Source organism: Ochlerotatus camptorhynchus, unplaced genomic scaffold (genome assembly GCF_037179485.1).
Source record: "Ochlerotatus camptorhynchus isolate MF236.1 unplaced genomic scaffold, CSIRO-AGI_Acam_v1.1 ptg000432l, whole genome shotgun sequence".
NCBI classification, from domain to species: Eukaryota; Metazoa; Arthropoda; class Insecta; order Diptera; family Culicidae; genus Ochlerotatus; species Ochlerotatus camptorhynchus.
Window position 1 is genome coordinate 3,192,286 of NW_027040918.1, and position 20,167 is coordinate 3,212,452.

The following is a 20,167-nucleotide window of genomic DNA, read 5'->3' on the forward strand; positions in this document are numbered from 1 at the left end:
ACGACGACGACGATAAGATTCGCAAAATTCACGATAAAGAAGTGATATGACCATCAATCTCTTTAATATAAAAAAGACCTGGGACCGCATTTTTCAGCTCAACTTGTTGAACGAATTGTGCCATTACTTTTCTTAATATTGTATGGCTTTTATCTCTGTTAACAATTTATTTGCTGTATATAATGTACGTCAACTGTACAATTCTTTTGGTAATCATAAACTTTCAAGTACGTTGAATAAATTCCAGAGGATAAAACTAAAAGATTCTTTCCGGGAGACTGGCACTTCAATTTAATTTCAATAGCATTATTTTAAAATTAGGATTCGACGTGGCTTGGTTGTTTCAGAGTATTCCAGATTTTTCCAGATTTTCTATTTTTGCTGGATCAGATTTTCCTGAAAAATGACCTGGCAACACTGTTCGTGAGATGAACGAGAAAACTGACCTTGCTAGGGATGGATCCAAGCGACAGCTTGGTATAATTAAGCTTTCAAGGGTGATCGCAGCGATTTTGACCATCGAGAAAGTCAGAAGTAGCTAATAGGTCCAAAGTGCCCGGCTACCTCAAGAAAACGGTAGTTCAAATGGACGTTTAGCTTACAATCAGTGTGAGTCCATTTTCGATGACCAATTTATTGGAATATGTACCTGTAATGAGAAAGAAAGAAGAGAAAAGTTAGAGTTGCCGTACTGATGGAAATTCGTATTTTCGAGACTTATGTTTAATTTGAATTCCTTTTAACTCTATGAGCGTCAGAAAAGCGTGTTTTGGGTTGCCTCTTTTCCACGATTCGAAATGATTTTTTTTTTCGCTTTGCTACATATAATATCAAATAGTTTTTTTTTTTAAATATGTTTAGCGTTGGCGATCCTCTACCAAACTGAGACAAATTAGCTTAAGAATCCCATAGGAACCACTTCTGATTTCCCCCCACAAGGATTTAATATGGATGTCGTAAGTTTGACCTGATAAACATCGAATCAATTAAATTCATAAGTCAGCTTATCAAAATCAAAAAAAAAAATATTATAAAACGGATCAGACTGGATTCGAACCTTGAGCAATCAGATTACTGAGTCCGAGATTTTCGCTCACGTCTATCAACGCTTGAGAAATCGGATCGGCTTAAGACAACTTCTGGACGATTTTCGTCTTACTCGAGGTTGATCTTATACGCCTTTAGCCAAGGGGTAGGTCACTCCGCACACCAATCTTGGGTCATCTTTTTTGTCAGTGTGCCGGTCTTAGAGCAGGCTGCGATTGTTTGTAAAATACACAACGCAGTATTTCGGACGGGAAAAACGGGCAACGCGGTATTTCTGACACCTTGAGTGTTTTGGTTTGAAATCGCAAGCATAAATCGGATTGATGATGACGCGGGAAATGGCGGGTGTATGAAATTTTGGTATTTTGTGTCATAGGATAGTAAAAGTCCTGTGTTTTAGGGTTTTATAATGCCCTCAAAGTTGGAACCGGTGGGAAACATTGTAGGAGACCGATTATAGAGGATGATGAATAGACTTCTGTAGTTTGTTTGGTGTGAGTTGCAGCATTATTTGATTTAAGGGTACTAATGGGGTTTGATTAACTGCCTTCTTCTCTTGAGCCCACTCTAGAACCTACATTTTGTATTTAGATCTATATGAATATACAGTCAAACGGCACGTAATGTTGTGAATAACTTCAATGACAGTTGTCCAGCAGTGCTCCCATTTTATAAACAACAAGCCAATGACTACGACATTGTGCCGAAGGTATGCCAAAGGTGTGCCGATGGATGTGACCAAGCAGTGCTCAATTTCAACTTCTATTCAATTTTCATACTGCCGTACTCTAGGGGAACTATCCAAATATCCTCACCGGAACATTCTCTAGCTAATGAATTATTCTACTAAAGCTTCACGTTGATATTAGAATAGCATTTCATCTAAACTCTGAAATTTTTCTGTTCAAAAACTCCGAAATTTACCGAACAGAGAGGCGATGATTTTGTGTGTAGGTTGCGAACACAATTTGATTTGAATCCGCATCTAATCTCGCTTATCCTACACCCTATCCAGTTCAAACTGTAGCTGATTTTCCGCATGAGTGCACATTGCAAGACAGCTTATACTGCGTGAAATCAGTTCTAGAACGTCGTATTACCTTTACTTAAAACGTCAAACTGGACCGACATAAAATCACCCGCAGTTCAGAGCCCATTTTGCACTAAAAAAAACTACATGAAGACTTAATAAAATCCATTCAATAATTTCAACCCGCAAATTCAGAAAGTCCATTTCTCTCAGTGCTCGCCCAAAAAAAAATTGCCACACTCTAAAATCTACACCGTTATGTTTCGCACCCTTCGTCTAAACGCACACCTTAAAAAAAATGAACATGATGCTCGGCCCTTCGCCCTTCGTGAAAACAAACATGCATCCCACATCTATTCATAGACCACAAGCTTAAGCGAAAAAAAAAATAGGACAAAATCAAACCCTAAACCCATCAAATCTAGTGCAGTCGATAGCTTCTGTCTGGTCGAACCATCGTCCATTCGTCCATCTATATTTGCACACCCTGCGCTGATCCCTATCTTTATGTCTACCCGCACTCACACACCCCCATCTGCGCAAGGTGGACTCGAAAAAAAAAAGTATTGAATATGCGGTTTTCGAACGACCGACGAAATGATAGGTTGAAAAGTATCTGTTGACAGTCCAGTGCCTAAGCTGCTCTATACCAACAAAATTAAAAATTCATCACGAGAAAGACAATCTAGTAATCGATGAGTTTTGCGCGATGCATCGGACAACAACAGCGGTGCTGTTTCTTCTGACAGTTTGTACACAGGTCCTATCGATTCCGCTGCAGACCCCGCGGATTGTAACGATTCATCAACAATGGAACGGTGGCGTAAGGGTTTGCCGAGGGACGGTGGTCGATAGAGTTCGGGTTGTGACGGTAGCTTCCTGTGTCCATCCAGTGCCGGACGGTGTGCTGTATGATGTGAAGGGGGACTGTCGGAGTCAGGATCGGAAGGTTGTAAATGTTACGGTACATCCCTCAGCTGATCTGGCATTGGTAAGTTTTCCAGTTACGCCATTGTTGGCAGTTTGAGATCTTAAACTAAATCTCTTCGTGCAGCTTTACGTAGATGATCCTTTTCCGGTTAGTGGCAGTTTGATTGGACTGATGGATATCAAGGAGAGACCTTCCGGAGTGGCATCCGTGGATACGACTTCCGGGCTTCAAGAAGTTCCCATCCTGGGCAACGACCCTTGCTTCGGTCAACGACAGAAGACTTCCCAGGAAGAACTCTACACCCCACCGATGTGTGACACCACCCTTGGAAGCCCTCTCTTCCAAGTGCACAACAATCAATCCATCCTTATCGGGTTGGTGTCCTCAATCCCCGAACCCTGCCATGGCACCCATTGCCGTCTGCGTCTAACGGACATTTCCCGTCACCACCGATGGCTTTCGGACCAATCCCGTGACGAGCCGGCCCCCTCCATCAAACTCCCCAAGATCCCCGCCACGGTCGTCTTCAGCTTCCTCAAACTGCTGGCCGTCGTCAGCTCCCTCGGCGGCATATCGTTTGCCTTTTGCTGTGTCATGTTTCTGATCTCCAACTAATAAATTATCACTCCCGGGACAGCCTCGCTAATCCAGTTCGCTCTCTAGTGGGTACATTTATCCACTCCTTTTTTTTCTACTTTGTTGTTTGACCGGGATGTCCACAAACAGGAGTTCCTGTGTTTACCTACGACCAAGCAAGGCAACCACCACGTTGCGGTCAAAAGTCAGCTGAGAGCCCCGAAAAAAAAAAATATTTGCACGCTACACACGGTAGGTACAGAAGCGAATTTCCTACCCCTCACCGCCCATCGCATCGCACGGCAGTAGGCCGTGAACGGTGTAAACATTTTCGCGAACGACTCGGTTGCTTTTCGCGCGAAGGGTAAACCATGTTTGATGATAATAACAGTAATAATAACGATAGATGGCGCTGCCGTTACTGCTTCTGCTTTCTGCTACCAACCATGTATGAAGGACGCAGGGGTGGGACTTTTTTGTTTGCCTTGCCGGCTCGGTGTCGGCGTCAGCGAAAAATTTCTATGCGCTTTCACGGTTGCTCGCCACCGTGCACCGCGTTGTTATCAAATTCTAACTCGAAATTTATCACCTGACGTCCCCATGCGTAGAAATCACACACACACACTCGCATTGAGGCCGTGTAGCAGCGTGACGGCCGCGGAAAATCACTGTTTCATCACATTTAACGCCTCAAAACCGAAAACGTAATTATGGTCTTTAGCGTGAGATTCCTATCCCTCCGAAAGTAGCCACGTGTTGACCATCATTAGCGGGTTCAGTGTTCACTTCTTGACTGGGCGTTTAACCTCTATCACTGCTGAACTCATCGACATCCCATCTCCAAAGGGATCGTATGTCATTCGACGAGTCCATCCTACGCATCGCAGGACGGAACAAAATAAGGGAGCGATCATAAATTAATTACCGGTGTTGATAACAACTCAGCGCCATTAAACATTCAAAAGCGTGAAACAGCCGCACGTCCATCACCGATAGTCCTTGTGTCCTGTGTGTATTGCTTCGTGGATGAGGAGGAGTAGGGGTGGGACAGCGTAAAAAAGAACCATCGCCACTTTTCATCGCTTTCTCCAGCGTTGAACGGCGATGGAGAGAGCCCCGCAATAATTATCCTGTCTATCACACTTTTTCTACTCCCTGTAACACGATGACTATGCCACTGGAGAGTGCTACTCTACGACCGCTCAGGGGTGGATCTAGATCTCCCCCACCCCTGCACCAAGACCTGACTGACTGATGGCAAGTTATTAATAGACACACGCGCGTTGACCTTATTTCCCGTGTTCGAAGCGATGCGATGCAATGCCATGGGAGGCCAGTCATTTGTTTCAATTTTCACCCCACCCCTGCGGGCACGCGGGATGCGTGCCCCTCAGGATCCCAATGATTAGAAACTTTTTTCCCCAAGAGAGAGAAAAAAAAAGATAATCAATTAATGACTGGAGGAAAATCGCTTCGATAACCTTTGAGAGCTAGGCATGGGGTGTGGGTGAGTGTTTGTGCAAATTACCCCCACCCCTGGACCAAAACGGGCTTGTTTCGCCACCAACACACAATAATTAAAATTTTCTAGTAATATTCCTCGCGAGAAATCGCTCGTTGCATTGAGGTTGTTTGATGGAAAAATATAAAAAAATAATCACCAAAGGAGGCGTTGCACCCTCGCTTGTTCCTTGCGCGAGGGGTAGGACACAGCAAATTGATGACTGTGCGTTGTTTTGCTTCTATCACCCTCGCGATTCTAATTTCCATTCGAAAAATTATGATATCGAGAAAATGTAATAATCTCAAAAGAAAGGAAAAAAATGTTTCAATTTTCCTACCCCCCCCCCCCCCTCTTTTTTTGCCAGTGCAGCACAACCGCGCCTTATTCGAATCATTTTCTGGTATTATATGAGATCATAAAACAATATCGTAACCGTGGGCTCCGGCGTCCTCATGCAAAGGGGAAGGTGATCGGCCCTGCCAGAAGGTGATGTGCGGGAGGGGGGAGGGGTCACAAGGGGGAAGAATTTTTTGATTAAATCTTCCGTGTTTTTTTTTCTCTTGCCGTGTCGCCTCTTCGGGGAAAAGCAGCAGTGTTTGGCACATCGAAGGCGTCGTCGTCGTCTTTGTCGTACCGGAAAGATAAAAAGGAAACGGATCGCCTCGTCGTCGTCGTCGTCTTCGTCGCTGTCGTCGTTGAAGTCGAAATCGTTTGAAACGGAAGAAATGTGGCCTGGCGGTGGCGCGGCGGTGTAATGATAATAAAAATAATAAAATTTAATCATTGCCCTTTCGGGCGGGAGAGGGGGTGGGGGGATGGGTAAACGGTGGATTGAAATCGAAATTTGTTTAGAGATTGTTTTCGGATAAAGCATTTTCCTTGAAAATGCCAACTGCATGAAAAATTTGGATGAGTTACACTCTATTCTGTTTTTAGGCAATTTTCATTTTTCGATTTTTCCCTGGTGCAGCATTCCTTTAATTCGACAGTATTTTTCTGTCCAGAATTAATCGAAACTAACCCTTACAGATCTATAAACTTCCACGAAATGCTGCCCTAAAGTAATTGGGTCTCCCCTTAAGCTCTGTTAGCTTGTCTGAGGTTCTTGGAATTTCAATAAAGTATTCACGGTTTTTCTCAAATTATGTAGAGTTCTCTGAAGTTTTCATAACTTCCCTGAATTTCTAAGAACTTATCAAAAGTTCCAGCAGTTTCCGTGAAGCTGATTGAACCGCTTTGATCTTCTCGAAGCTTTCCTGAAGTGACCGAAGTTTTATAGAAGTTCTCGGATCTTATCTTATTATCCTGCAGTCTGTTAATGAAAATCCTCGAAATTCTCGGCATTTGATTTAGCTGCTTTAAAGTTCTTAAAAAATGAGTGAACCACTCGGATGTTCTCTAATCTTTCCTGAAGCTTTTGAAACTTCTCTGAAGTTCTTATCATTCTTCTGATGTTGGTTCTGGAATATCCTTGAAGATCTCTTAGATTCCCAATGTTTTCTGCACTTACTTTTTCTTGTTTTCAAACTTGATGTTCTCTGGAATATATTGCTTCTTGACATTTGTCGCTATTTTCCTACCTTATGACTCGATTTTTTTTAAATATTAGAAAAACGCTCATCAATCAATTTAGATCTTGGAATGTATCTGAAGCTCTCAGCAATTCCTCAAATTCCCACAATTTTCCTGATATTCATGATTGAAGTTTCCATAACTGCTCCAAAGTTCATGTTTCTTTCCCCTTAAATCTTCAAACTCCATTGAAGCTTAGGAAATCCCTGTCCTTCTGCAATTTTCCTGAATTTATTGGATTGCTTCTTGAAATCTGATCTGATGAATTATTGTCTCGGTCGTTTCCGATTTGCTAATTTAGTGCAAATTTCTGCATAATCATTTGCTATGGCCAATCATTCACATATTTGCTAACAGTCAACCTTTTTGAATCTTGTAATTTTGTTTCAAAGTGTTAAACTCTCAAATATCTCAGAACGTCCTTTTCAAATTAAAAAAAAAAATTGAAAGCTCATGACAAATTCAAACATTCGATACATTCAAATCTGAAGACACTTGAAAATTTGTCAAAAATCGTAGAACAAGAGCTTTTGGTACATTTTTTCCACTATTTGTTATTTGTTAGTATATGTTATTTTTTACAGGAAACGGTTTCAAACAACTGAAATAAAGGGGTAAGACACTCAGCACAGTGTGCCGAAAGTAGATTCGGCGCATCTTCGGCACAATCTCGTAGGCATTGAATTGTTCATTAAATAAAATGGGAGCACTGCTGGACAGCTGTCATTGAAGTTGTTCACTCAAAACAAAGGGTGGTGATTTGATTAAAATTTATTTCAAATGTATACTAAGTTTATAAATTATTTCTCTCGTTCCATAAAATGATCCAATTTAATAATTAGGAGATCGACATCTTGCTGGAAGTTATTATAATCGGTAGTTACATAAGTTAATATCGGTTTCTGGTCGCTTACTGTGTTAAGTGATTAATATAGATTAGAAGAAAATGTTAATGGAATAATTCAGATATCCACCTTCGCGTTGGATCATCAGTATACTCACAGTGCATTATGGCGTTGATGAATCTGAATCCATTCGTCCGGTAGCACCACAGTCTATTGAACCTCAAGCTACTGATGAGATCAATACTTGGAACTAGTACGGGGGAAATTAGAAGAGCGGATCATTATGTCCGCTTGTGGGACATTAGCGCTGAAAACCACGTGAGACTGAGGTGAGACGAGTTGAGATAAAAATAGAATTCTTTTGACGCCGATTCCATAACACCTAGCCCATTCTCTACAAGTAAATTCATTGACATTCTCAAAATGAGTTTCACAACAGAACGCTTTACCAGGTGGGAATAGCTAACGGCAACGGTAAAGGATCCGGAACCATTGGATGGAGGGAGTTGGAAAACTGGTTGATTGCATTGTATACCAGAAATTCTAGACAGCTGCAAAGCTAACAGTGCACCACAAACCACTGAAAAGCCGTATAGGTAGGAATTGTCTTTTTAGGTTGATTCGGTGGATGTTCTTTGAGGTCATTTCGTTGCAGATGTAATCCTCTGGCATATGAAACCTTTTTCAGGACATGCTGGTTCATTCGGGACAGAAGTCGTACAAGTGTGAAAACTGTGGAAAAGACTTAAGGCAATGGACTTTAGATTCACGTTAGGACCCACTCGAACAAACGTCCCTTGCTTACACAATTTTCTAAAGCTTTTCAACCAGAAGAATAATCCAACAAGTATCGCAAGTTCTATCGAACGTAGTTTCATCATCCAACAGGACTGGCCAAACACGTCCAGATTTACTGTGCAAATCAGAAGTTCAACATCTGTACCGGATGTGAATGAGGACGATACGGGAGATCACGTGATGCAGCACAATAATAACAAGCCAGATCTGCCAGAAAACGTTCACCAAATCGAATAACCCACATGAAGACGCACATATTCCAGAATTCGTTTCAATATTTGAGTTTGCGTTCGTTTCCAAACGAGGAAGATGTCAGCCGTCACTCGTTGGTAAATTCAACACCGAAGCCGTTTAACTGTTCATACTACGGAAAGCAATTTATTGAACCTGAAGACTCAAGTCCGTTTTCAGCAACATTCTCTGTTGGTCGCCACTATCTGGAATTCAATTTGACGACGTTTCGTGTCCTTGTGTGGGATCTAGATCATAACCATGACTTCTCTGTGGATAATCCGCATAAACTTTACTATAGGATAACGATTCCACGGTGGACTGTAAAATCAATATCATTCTTTGGAATGAATCCTGCTCCAGCTGGTTGATCCGGAACATTCACAGGATGCACTTTGCCCGATTTTGTAAAGTAGTTTTTTCACGCTTTCAAATGTTCAAATCGCCTCCAGCGGCTTTTCAAAATTTGCCTTTTCTTTGTCGTTCTTATCCCGAAGCAACAACTTCACCGACGGAATGCCCTCATCACTAACTTTGTTCTCAGTGTGCCGAGAGCGCCTGTCACCAGACCAACTTTGTTTGCTTGTGAATAATGGCATCCTTGGCAACCCGGTTAATTTGACACTTCAAATGTTTTGTTTTGAAGGCGAAGGAACAACACCAACCAAGCAGTAAAATACGAGCCAAGACGGTGATCTAAAGCTGGATGAGATGATACGGGACAAACTGGAGCGACCCCTAAGAAGATGATCGCATTCCTTCGACCGCAGCAGATGCTTGGCAAAGAATTCGACAAAGACAACATCCAAACGCATCGAATGGCATTTGAAATCTGCAACCTCCGGAACAAGCGGCTGCTGTTGAAATCATTAGAACTCTTCCGGAATCGAAATGGACTGCAGTGATCAACGATGGATACCTGGCAGCAAACCGTGACAACGCGGATGCACGGTTTGAGGTACTCTTAATGAGAAGAAACGGGATGAAACGGTTAAGTTCCTTACATCGATGGATTTCTAAATGGTGACACTGGCGACTGCGACGAAAGTGTTCCGTTGCTAAAACCTAGCTCTTTCAGCGGTGCCAGCTCCTTTCCCTTTTTTTTCTTTCATTTGTTTTCCGTCGATCTTGTTTTCCGTACTGAGTACCAATGCTTCCGACGCCAGGGAAGCAGCTCCCACACCTGGACCTTACCTATCAACCTATCAACTCATAGACCAGGGACCAACGGATTTACTTCCGTAATTAGAGATGTTATGCCTCAGAAAATCCCGGCGGCGCCAACTGGGATTGAAGCCAGGCCTTTTGGAGTGAGAGGCAATCACGCTTACCACTACACCACCGGCGCCGCTGCTCCTTCTCCTTGATTAAATTACCTTCGAACTCCAAAGCACATTCCAGACATTAATCGCACTCTATCGGCCCCGGGACGGAGACCTTTTGCACTTCCTTCTCGTCAACCAGCTTCTCTTTCTGCGTCGGATCAACGCAGACTCGCTGTTTATGGGGTGTTTACAAGGGGTCAGTCACTCGGCACAGCTGCTTTTGTATTAACGCTGTTAACAGTGCGCCGTAGTGTGCCGCATTGTGCCGGTACTGTGCCCCGATTTGTGTCTTTGAAGTGTATGAGTGGTCAAGTACAAATTGATCTGGTATATGTGGCAACAGTGCTTCCGTAAGGATGATTCTGACAACTGTTTATGTACTAAGTACAAATTCGCTTCGAGATTTGGTCCTGTGGTGGAAAATGTCGCCCTTGAATCTCGTCAAGGAAGTGAAGATCTCGCGGATTTCTCGCTACAGGATGATCTAGGCATGGCCACGGTGATGTCCAGTATGCCTGGAAAGCACTTGCACACGTTTGTGACGAGACGGTCGGAGTACGGGGACGCTGTGAAGATGGCTCTGCAACGTGTCTTTTTGGACATTGACGAGGCTATGCTGAATGATCGGATAGCCGGATCGACGGAGGTTGCCGTTATGGTAATGAACGATAAGTTGTATTGTGCGAATGCTAGGGATTCGCGGTCGATCACGTGTATGAACGGGAAGCTTGACGTACTTTCGATCGATCACAATCCGAAAAATACCAGTGAGTTGCAAAGGATAAAACGTGCCGGGGGTAACGTTAAATTTGATAGGGGGCTACCACATTGACAGCGGTCAGTGTCTTAAACCTCTCAATACTTATCCACGTGGAATGTGGACAGCCCCTAGAGCGAATGGGTATTTTGCCTCGTATTTGGCCCTGTCGAGGGAATTCTGGGCATATCCGAATGTGGAAGAACGAGTGGTTAGCGAGGATTTTGAATTTATGTGACGTGGAAGTTTGTCGCACCGTACTCTTCCTCCAGCTTACACCAGAAAAAAAAATCTTAACCCGATGGACACGCAGAAACATATGATATTATTTGAAGTAAACTATTTTTTGTCACTTACTTACCCCATCTTCATTGGAATGATCCTTTTTAATTAATTAATCCTTTTTAATTAATTAATTTCTAACGAAAAGAATTCGAACCACGTTTGTTCACGTACACGTAACTTCTTGTCTTGGTAATCCAGGCAGTGATTCCAGTTTATTTTAATTATAATCTGATATATACGAAAATGTAATGTGCCGATAAATGTGCCCTAACTGTTCCGGATCTATTTTCGGCACATTTTGCTGAGTGACTAACCCCTTGGGTGTTTACATCTGTGCGGTTTTACTAGCGCTAATGTACTCGCCAAATCGCACGAATTTCAGTTGCTCCTGAATTTTACATTCGACACATGCACTGCACAGGCGCATAGATAGTACAGTGTTGCCAGTAGCTTCCATGATTATGAAAGTTTCGAATCATGGGTGCCAAACTGTGTCAATCCGTGTGCCCAACTGTGTTGTTGGCACACTATGCGGGGTGATCTTGTCTCAGCCGTCATTTCGATCAGAAAAAAAGAAACGATGAATGCCCATCCTAAATAATAATCCAAGGTTCATGCAAATCGGAGAAGGGCGAAGTTTTCCTATTCGTCATTTGGCGTGGAACTGTTCTGTTGCATTAAATTTGGTAGCAATTTGACATAACACGATCAAAAATAGAGGCGAAAAAAAAGCGAAAATACAGAATTGGGTGTATTTAACAAAGCTCAGTTTCCATTCACTTTACGGAGCCGTTTTGAGATGCTATGCATCAGAAATATTTCATTGAACATTTAAGAGCATGTCACCACAATACCACTTCGGACAAGTTCAAAAGGCATTGAAACATATCCAGAAGATCTGGAGGGAAGTTCCAAAAAACTTCAGAACTGAATCAAAAGCACGCCGAGGACAGGGCTTGAAGAATAAATCAGAGGACAAATTAGGCACACGATCTCAATTATAAGTTCCGACCAAGGGGCTGGACACCTTGGCTAAAGATATCAAAATATGTATTGATATTTTAATTTTCTTGAGTTAGACTTGAAAACAACAGTATCTCTAGAACAAACATTGTGCAGCACAAAAAGTTCTACCTAGTGGTGTTGTGGTAAGCGTGATTTTCTCTCACCCCAAAGAGCCTGGGTTCAATCCCAGCCGGCGCCTCCGGGATTTTCTGAGGCATAAGATAAGTAAAGTTGTTGGACCCCGGGTCATGAGTTGATGGGTCCATAGGTAGGGTCCAGGTGTGGGAGCTGCCTCCCTGGCGTCGGTAGCTTTGGTACTCAGTACGTAAAGCAAGATCAATCGAAAACATATCAAGGAAAAAAGTTATACTACCAGTAAAAACCTGGAAAAACCAGCAAAATCTGGCATCTTCAGGAAATTTAATTTACCTGAAAGAACCTGAAATTCTAAGGGAATTTTAAAACTATATCTTCAAGCAATTTTAAAATAATATAATTTATTTAAGTATGCCAAAGAGCCTTCTCAAGAATTTTTAAATATTTCATAATTCAACCAAATGTATCTTTTCCTTTATTTTTTTTTTACTCTTTGAACGTAATAATTCTGGAGTGGAATAAGAACATAAGTTATTATGCTTGAATTGTGATTTGATAAGGTTCTGGAACACGAAAATAATCTCTACTTAAACTTAGCCTAAAAAAATCAAACTTGGAGCAATGTTCAAGAATCTGGAACGAAAATAAATGTGCAACGGACAACGGATATAGAATAAATTCCAAAAACCCAGATTTCAAATAATGTAATATGATGAGAATTTCCAAGGACCTCTTGAAATAATTTGAAAGAAATTCAGAGGATGAATTTTTAGGAAGTAAAATCTGAGGATTCAATTCAAATTAGTTCTAATGAACTCCAGACTCCAGGTGAAACGTAAGGATAATTCCAAGATAGTTCTGAGTAGAATTGCAAGAAAATCCTGAGTAGGATTCAAAGGTAATTAATAAGAGAATTTAAAGAGAGTTCTGACTAAAACTGCTAAGTAGTTTTGAGGCAACTTTTCTAAGGGATTTGTACTAAGGAGAACTGAAAGTGAATCCTATGAAGAATTCCAAGGTACTTGTAAGTAGAGTTCCAATAGAAGAAGGAGAAACCAAAGGAAATTCTGAAAAAGAATTCAATCAAAATGTTGATGATAATTCGAAAAGTACTCTTAGTAGTATTTCATCGAAGATTTGAGGTACATTTCACAGCAGAGTACCTTCAAATATGTGGGTCTCATAGATCATTTTGAATATTTTTGGATTCGTGAACTGGTTCCGGAGATGTACGGCCGGAACATTTTCTGGTTTGTATATACCAAGAAACTAAACGCGGCCTGAAATGAATAAAACCCATCAAATTTCAGGATAATTTAAAAACCAGTTCAATAGTAGTAATTACCAGAGCACAGGACTATACTGGTGACATTCGGACTTTATCCGGGAGCCCCCAGCCCCAGTTTCTAGCTAAGTATGATATGATGATATGGAACTACCACTCATTGTAGCAAGACAACTGTCAGTAGACTGTGAACTATCCTCGCTGTTCAACTTGATCAAGTTTAATAAGCGCTAAGTGTACTCAATCTGCCATTGTATGACGGGCCAAAAACGGGTTGGGTAGATCCTTATGCAACATCGCTCACTTGCATCCACAAGATAGTTGAGAATCTCCTCCCAACAACAGGGTCATACAAGCCATTCAACAGGAGGATGTCCCAATGAGTGGGGTGAAGAGGCCGCCCTCTATTCACGAAATGCTAAAAATAGAGAGTTGGCATTACCATTCTTCCCATCCATTTCGCTTCAATTGGGTGCCCTCCTGATGAACCATCCTGTAACCAGCATATAATGGTTCATATAATAATGGAATGTAAGTTACGAGAAAAATAAAGGAAAGATCTCACCCGATATATTGCAAAGGAATCGGTGCAACCGGTGTTCAAAACAGCACTCTCGCCATTTCTTCCTCACTATTAGTAAAAAGAGCTGTGTTCCCTATAAAATCGTGGGTGGGACAAAGCTTTGACGGTTCCATTCTGGTATTTTTGAGCGTAGGATATGTTCCACCTGTTCGACATACTCTTCGCGCCTCTGATCGAGAGCAAACTGAAAACTCAATTTGATGTACATTTTTCCTGTTGATAACAAAACGACTGTTCAATTTTAAGTTCTGCTAAGGCAATTAAAACAAAATATTTTAAAGAGCAAATGTACAGCAAAATAAACTACAAGGGACAGCCCTATGAGGTTGTACGCAATGGTGACGTAGCACTACGTGTTCTTATATAATAAATGTTATAAATGTTAACTGCAGCAGGAGCTTGTGTTTTGTGTAGGAATAGGAAGTTGAGCGGGGTTCGCTCTGTTTACACTCTTTAGTATGACGCGCTTGACATAGCTGGCCCACAGCTACTCACAAAGATCTATTGATACCGATCAATAGCGGTACGGCTTCTTCCTCCTTCTATGGATGCTCATGTGGGCTGCAGCTCGCTGCTTGCAGGCAGCCTTTCGTTGTGTACTGCATAACGCCACAACTCATCACACGCGGTGATTGAATAAACACCGAATTCAACTTTGAAATCTGTGTTAGGGAAATCGCTTTTCGCAGGCAATCGGTGATAATTTTAATTAAAATAACAACAGTTGCACATTCGTGCAATTTTCAATAGTGAAATTTTGTAAAATCATAATGTCTTAAATTTAACAGATTCGTAGAAATATTTCTGATCGATTGGTGATACAATTATTGAAATTGGTCCATTGGCAGCTGAGTTATTAACGTTCAAAATCTTTCATATTTTTGTTACATATTCCATTTTTGGTTTTCACAAAGTGTACCCCCATATAGAAATCACAGACGTAGTCCTACGTCAAAAAATGTTATAAAATGTGTAAATTGCGCAAACGGAAATCAAGCCATGCTTTCAGTTTGATGTTGATATCAAAATTTGATTTTCATTTGCCGTCAACTGGACTTTGCTCGGGTATCCAAGGATAACGGCTCCAATGCCAGTGGTTGAGGGATAAGCGAAACTGATTTATCAACCCAGTGTATCTGGGATCAATCCCAGCCAAGGTCGTTGAGATTTTCTGTGACGAAAAATCTTTCGTCACGACTTCCCTCGGAAGGGACGTAAAGCCGTTGGTTCAGGTACCTGTGTTGATGAGTTCGATATCCAAGCTCAGGTGTGGAATCGCATCCCTGGCATCGTTGATTGGCCGACGGAAAATAAACAAGAATTTAAAAATAAAATAAAAGAGTTTGTTACGGAGTTAAATTGAAAACATTTCTATGGGTAAAACGATCAAAGTTGTCAAAGGTCAAAGAGAGACCTTCAAATGTTTTTGAAAACTACGACACATCTGGAAACTTAAAACTCTCGGAATCCTAAATTTTCAAGAAAAATCACTAATTTTGTTCTGAAACATTGTAGAAGAAATCAAAGTCAGCAATCCCCATTTGAATTTTGTGATATTTATGGGAATAAGTAATTATAACCACTGAAATATGAGGAGCTTTAACATTTAATCCGACTGGGTCATAACAACTTTACAGAACTTATCAAACATGATTCTTAGGTTAAGATATGTTGGTTCAAATATTTACAAAGAATATTTACAAATTCTATTTGTATGACGCAAATACATTTGCCTAATACTGTATAAAATATTGTAAATCAGTTTCTTATTTAATAAGACAATCTGTTTTGTTTTGTACATCATACACAATTATACATTTTACTCAGGAAACAAATAAATTGCTCAACAAATACCACAACCACTCCAATTACCTTCATGGAGCAATTCAAATTTCCCTGAAAATAATTAAGAAAATCAATCACTTCCTCATCCGCCAGCAATCATAATAATAACCCAACAAAGAACAAGGGCAGATGTTTCTGTTGTTGTTATTGTTCAGCTCACCCACATCAAGGCTCAGGTTTCACCAGGAGTCGACCGATGACGGCGGCAGCGCTGTCATTTCGTCAACCACTTGACAGGGCCCATTGTTTCGACTTGATCGTAATTAAAACGAGAGACCCCTGGAATGCATGCAAATTTCCCGTTTTAGTTGTGTGTTTTTTTTTCGACGCATACCTAATTCTTCATTTGCTCAGCTCTCCTCACTCCACCGCGCCGCGCGCAGTGCACACTAATTTAAATTTAAATAATAAATCGCACACTCATTAATATAGTTTTCGCGAGCGACCGACACAATTGACTCACGTCTCACTCACGTGTGTGCACTGTGCAAAGAGCGCCGCCGGTGGTGGATGGGAAGCACGAAGAGCGATGACTCCACATGCACAAGTCACACGTTTCCTACGGTTCTGTGTGCGGGTGCGGGGGCTTCATGGGAAAAAAAGGCTTCGACCAAATGCAGGCAGGTATGTAGCTGCCATCGAGCGCGTTCCGTTGGGGTGTTATTTGATTTTCAAATTCATTTCATTATTGTTGTTGTGATTATGATTAATCAGTGGCACATGGGTCTTGGCAGGCAGCGAGTGCGACCGCAGCAGGCGGTGAAAACTGACCCGATTGGTGCGTGAGGAAAACAAAGCAAACCGTTCGTTCGTCGGTTCGCTCGTTTGCTCGGCTTGCTGCGATTTGATAAAGGGTCAGTTGTCACATCGCGAGCGCAACGACGGCGACCACGACGCATCGGAAGGGGTAGGAATCTAGTACTGTATGGTGGTAGTCTTTATCGCTTCCTTCGTGGGCGTGAAATTGTTGTTGCTTGTAGCCGAAAAAAAAAAGCTGAAATCAGACCAAAAATATGGCCGACACTAACAGCGGCTATTGTCGAGCGACGATAAAGGTTCTTTGTTGCTGGTGGACCGGCACCGAGGCAATCTCGGACACGCAATATTTCGATACGTTATCAATCATTGTAGACGACGATTTCCTTCCTGAAAATAATACGTTTCTCGTTTCGTTCGACCAAATCGACTCAGTGACGGGTGAGGGGGGAGATGGGGGGGGGGGTCTCACCATGATGGCTACTGTAAAATATAATGACCAGTCCTTCTCGGCGCTATCACGAAATACTGTCGTTTGTGTCCGAACGAGCAGGGCAAGACACTCGTATATACACACATACACACACACACACACACACACACACACACACACACACACACACACACACAGACACGAACATGCCAACAGAAGGGAAAAGCAAGCGAAAATATGATTATGATTACTGTTGGAAGTTCGGCTGGTACCCCAGCCATTCGACATCCATCAGCTGACAGCTTGTACAAAGTTGATCGTCTTTGGTCATAATCAAATTCATTATTCTGGGGGTCCTTCGGCTCGGTGTACACGGTTTGACAGTTAACGACGAACGTTAAGAAGCGAAAAGAATTCGCTTCATTGATTTGCTGTACTGAAACTGAACACACATCTTCCCTTGTACCATTCATATTTCTTTCACTCGCATCAATTTTAGTTTTATTGTTATTTGTTTATTTAATTTACACACTCGCACATACAAACACACACACATACACACGGTCCTGCGAGGCAGTCTGCGAGCAACAGCCAGCGGCAGCAGAGAGGAAGAAAACAATCTTCTATTCATGAACGAAAATTGCGTAGGTTTTGGGTTCAATTTTCTTGCCGTTTGTGTTCCTCTCCGTGTCTCAGGTTTTCGGGGGGGAAGTCTCGCCGGAGTCGTAATTTGCATTTACCTGTCACATTACGCGGCACACGCGTGTCGCGCGCTTCTTCACGATTCATTGAACTGCACCTTTTCTTGCCGTTCCGTGTCCTACCCCTCACCCATCAGTAGGGCAGTAGGCGCAGTGTAGCGTGCATGGATGAGGAAAGCATTCAGTAAGCGGTTTTGAATAACAAATAAACTCTGTGCTTTTTTTTCCTACTGGCAGGAAAGTCGGGCGGAGGGCAATCAACAGTGGAAACACGAGAATCGACGGTTAATTTGATTTGGCTCCCGCGACAAAGCTGAAATGGACTGACGCGGATTCCACCGAACTGAAATTTGACAGTTCGCTTTTTGGCTCTCCAAGCATCCATAGTGTTGGTAACGGGAGAAACGCTCGGAATAGCTTGTCAATCTTCGGACAGTGTGGCAAGATGATTGAATTTTGTGAGATGCTTTGCACTTATTGGCTTGCAGGGTGGATCTAGTTTCTACGGGCAATAATAAAAAAAAACAGTGGGCGAAAACTTGACAGATTCAATTTGATTGGATTGGCGGGGTTTCACCGTCAGGATATGCTTTACGTTTGATCGAAATGCATTGGATTGTGTACATGAGGACCACCTAAGCGGTAGGTGACTCCGCACACCAATCTTGGGTCATCTTTTTTTTTCAGTGTGCCGCAGGTGTGCCGGTTGTGCCGGTCATAGAGCAAGCTGCGATAGTTTTTAAAATACTAATCCCGGCAACCCGGTATTTCTGACACCTTGAATGTTTTGGTTTGAAATCGCTGGGATAAATCGGTCTAGCGGCATTTTGGATGTGAATCTATAAGTGAACCGAGAAGTGAACTGCTGGTCTGAGTTCCTCTGTTATATTTAATTAGATAATGTTGCTGAATACACAGCCAAACAGCACGTGATGTTGTGAACCACTTCAGTGACCAGCAGTGCTCCCATTGTATTTCTTCTTCTTCTTCTTCGCATTTCAAGCTTATTGCTTATGGCACATTAGCTTATTGCGTGCTCTCAACTTAGTGTTCTAGATGCACTTCCACAGTTTTTAATTGAGAGCTTTCGATGCCTTCTACCATTTTTACATTAGTATAATTGTGTGGCAAGTACAATCATACTCTATGTCCAGGGAGTCGAGAAATTTTCCAACCCGAAAAATTCCTACACCGGACCGGGAATCGAACCCAGTCACCTCCAGCATGGACTTGCTTTATAGCTGCGTCTTTACCGACGGAGCTAAGGGAGACCCCAAAATTTTCCATTGTATTTACAACAATCAAATGCCTACGAGATTGTGCCGAAGGTGTGTCGATGGATGTGCCCAAGCTGTGCCGAATCTAATTGCGGTTCATTTGCAAGTTCACCGCTGGAGAATTACGTGAGTTCACAGAGCATTCAAGTTGCAGAGAGAACCGAAGGTTGCAAAAATGGAAAATGGCATGATTTTATGGAGCTTTCAGAAAACACAGAGTTCACGGAGCTTCTTGAGTGTCAGCAATATCGAAAGAAAGGTTGTGAACTGTTCCTAAAGTTGCAGCTGTTAACAGAGATAAGAAAATTCTCAAAGTTTCATGAGCTTTGAGTTCTAGAAGATTTGCCAGTTGTAGGTGTTTTCGGAGTTTCGAGGATTTATAAAGTTAAGAAATTATAGATCGGTAGTTCCTAGGTTAGCCACTATTTGCATAATAGTCTCACGTTGCGTAGACTTCCGAAGTTTTTTAAAAGTCTATTTATTTTTTATTTTTTAACGAAATGCCGTTTTCATGGTATTATTAATTGAAAAATATCGAATACGGTATTTTGAAAAATTGGACTCATTGTCTCAAGTGAAGTCTCATGGAAATCAGTGAGGGAAACCTTAAAATCGAACTGCTCCAATACTCTATTATAATAATAATACTCGATGAACTGTGAGTTCGAAGGGGAGCTTCTCAAGCTGCTCAAACTCTCAAATTTCAGCTATTTTATTTTACCGTCATTGGAATGGGATTGGGATTTAATGAAAAGTTACTTTCAAAGCTCCGATCGTTCATAAAGATTCTGGAGATTCAGAAGCAGCGTAAAGTTGTTGGGGGTGATGTTTCTACAGCACCAGCAAATAACGAAACAGAGAAAGCTATCGGAATTTCGAGACCAGCCAGTTCTGGGTGCCCTCACTGTTTTTAAAGATCTCGGTGTTCTGAGAAGTCTGAGCGGTGAACTGGAAGTAATATTAATCAAAATCGCTCATTGTATCTGAAAACTACTTCAGGTAGTTGCTTTTTGAAGATCTGAATTTCTATCTTTAAGCATTACATGTATTGGAAATGAAATAGTTTGCACGTATACTCCCCCTAACCTAAGAATACTAGCAGATCCCAAGGTTTCAATCGTTCTAAAACCTCAAGAAACTCTAAGAACTTCAGCCGGTTTTGAATGTCCGGCACTCCCAGAGCTCTAGAGCTCTCAAACTCTTGAAATGTGAAGCATTTTCTTAACTTCAGAAGCCCTTGGTCGACCTGTGAGTGACAGATTCTTCGGTAGTGCTAGAACTCTTG

The 20,167-nt window shown here is 41.8% G+C and overlaps 2 protein-coding genes across 5 annotated transcripts in view; one reads left to right on the forward strand and one right to left on the reverse strand.

Annotated features, from left to right (window-relative positions):
- cut (homeobox protein, cut) overlaps positions 1-20,167 on the reverse strand; it is a 435,692-nt gene that overhangs the window by 281,040 nt on the left and 134,485 nt on the right. The gene's annotated exons all lie outside the window — the stretch shown is intronic.
- On the forward strand, positions 2,787-3,683 carry LOC135711407 (uncharacterized). The gene is made up of 2 exons (XM_065234283.1): positions 2,787-3,068; positions 3,132-3,683. The coding sequence occupies exons 1-2, from the start codon at positions 2,787-2,789 to the stop codon at positions 3,621-3,623; spliced, it is 774 nt and encodes a 257-aa protein (XP_065090355.1). The 3' UTR covers positions 3,624-3,683.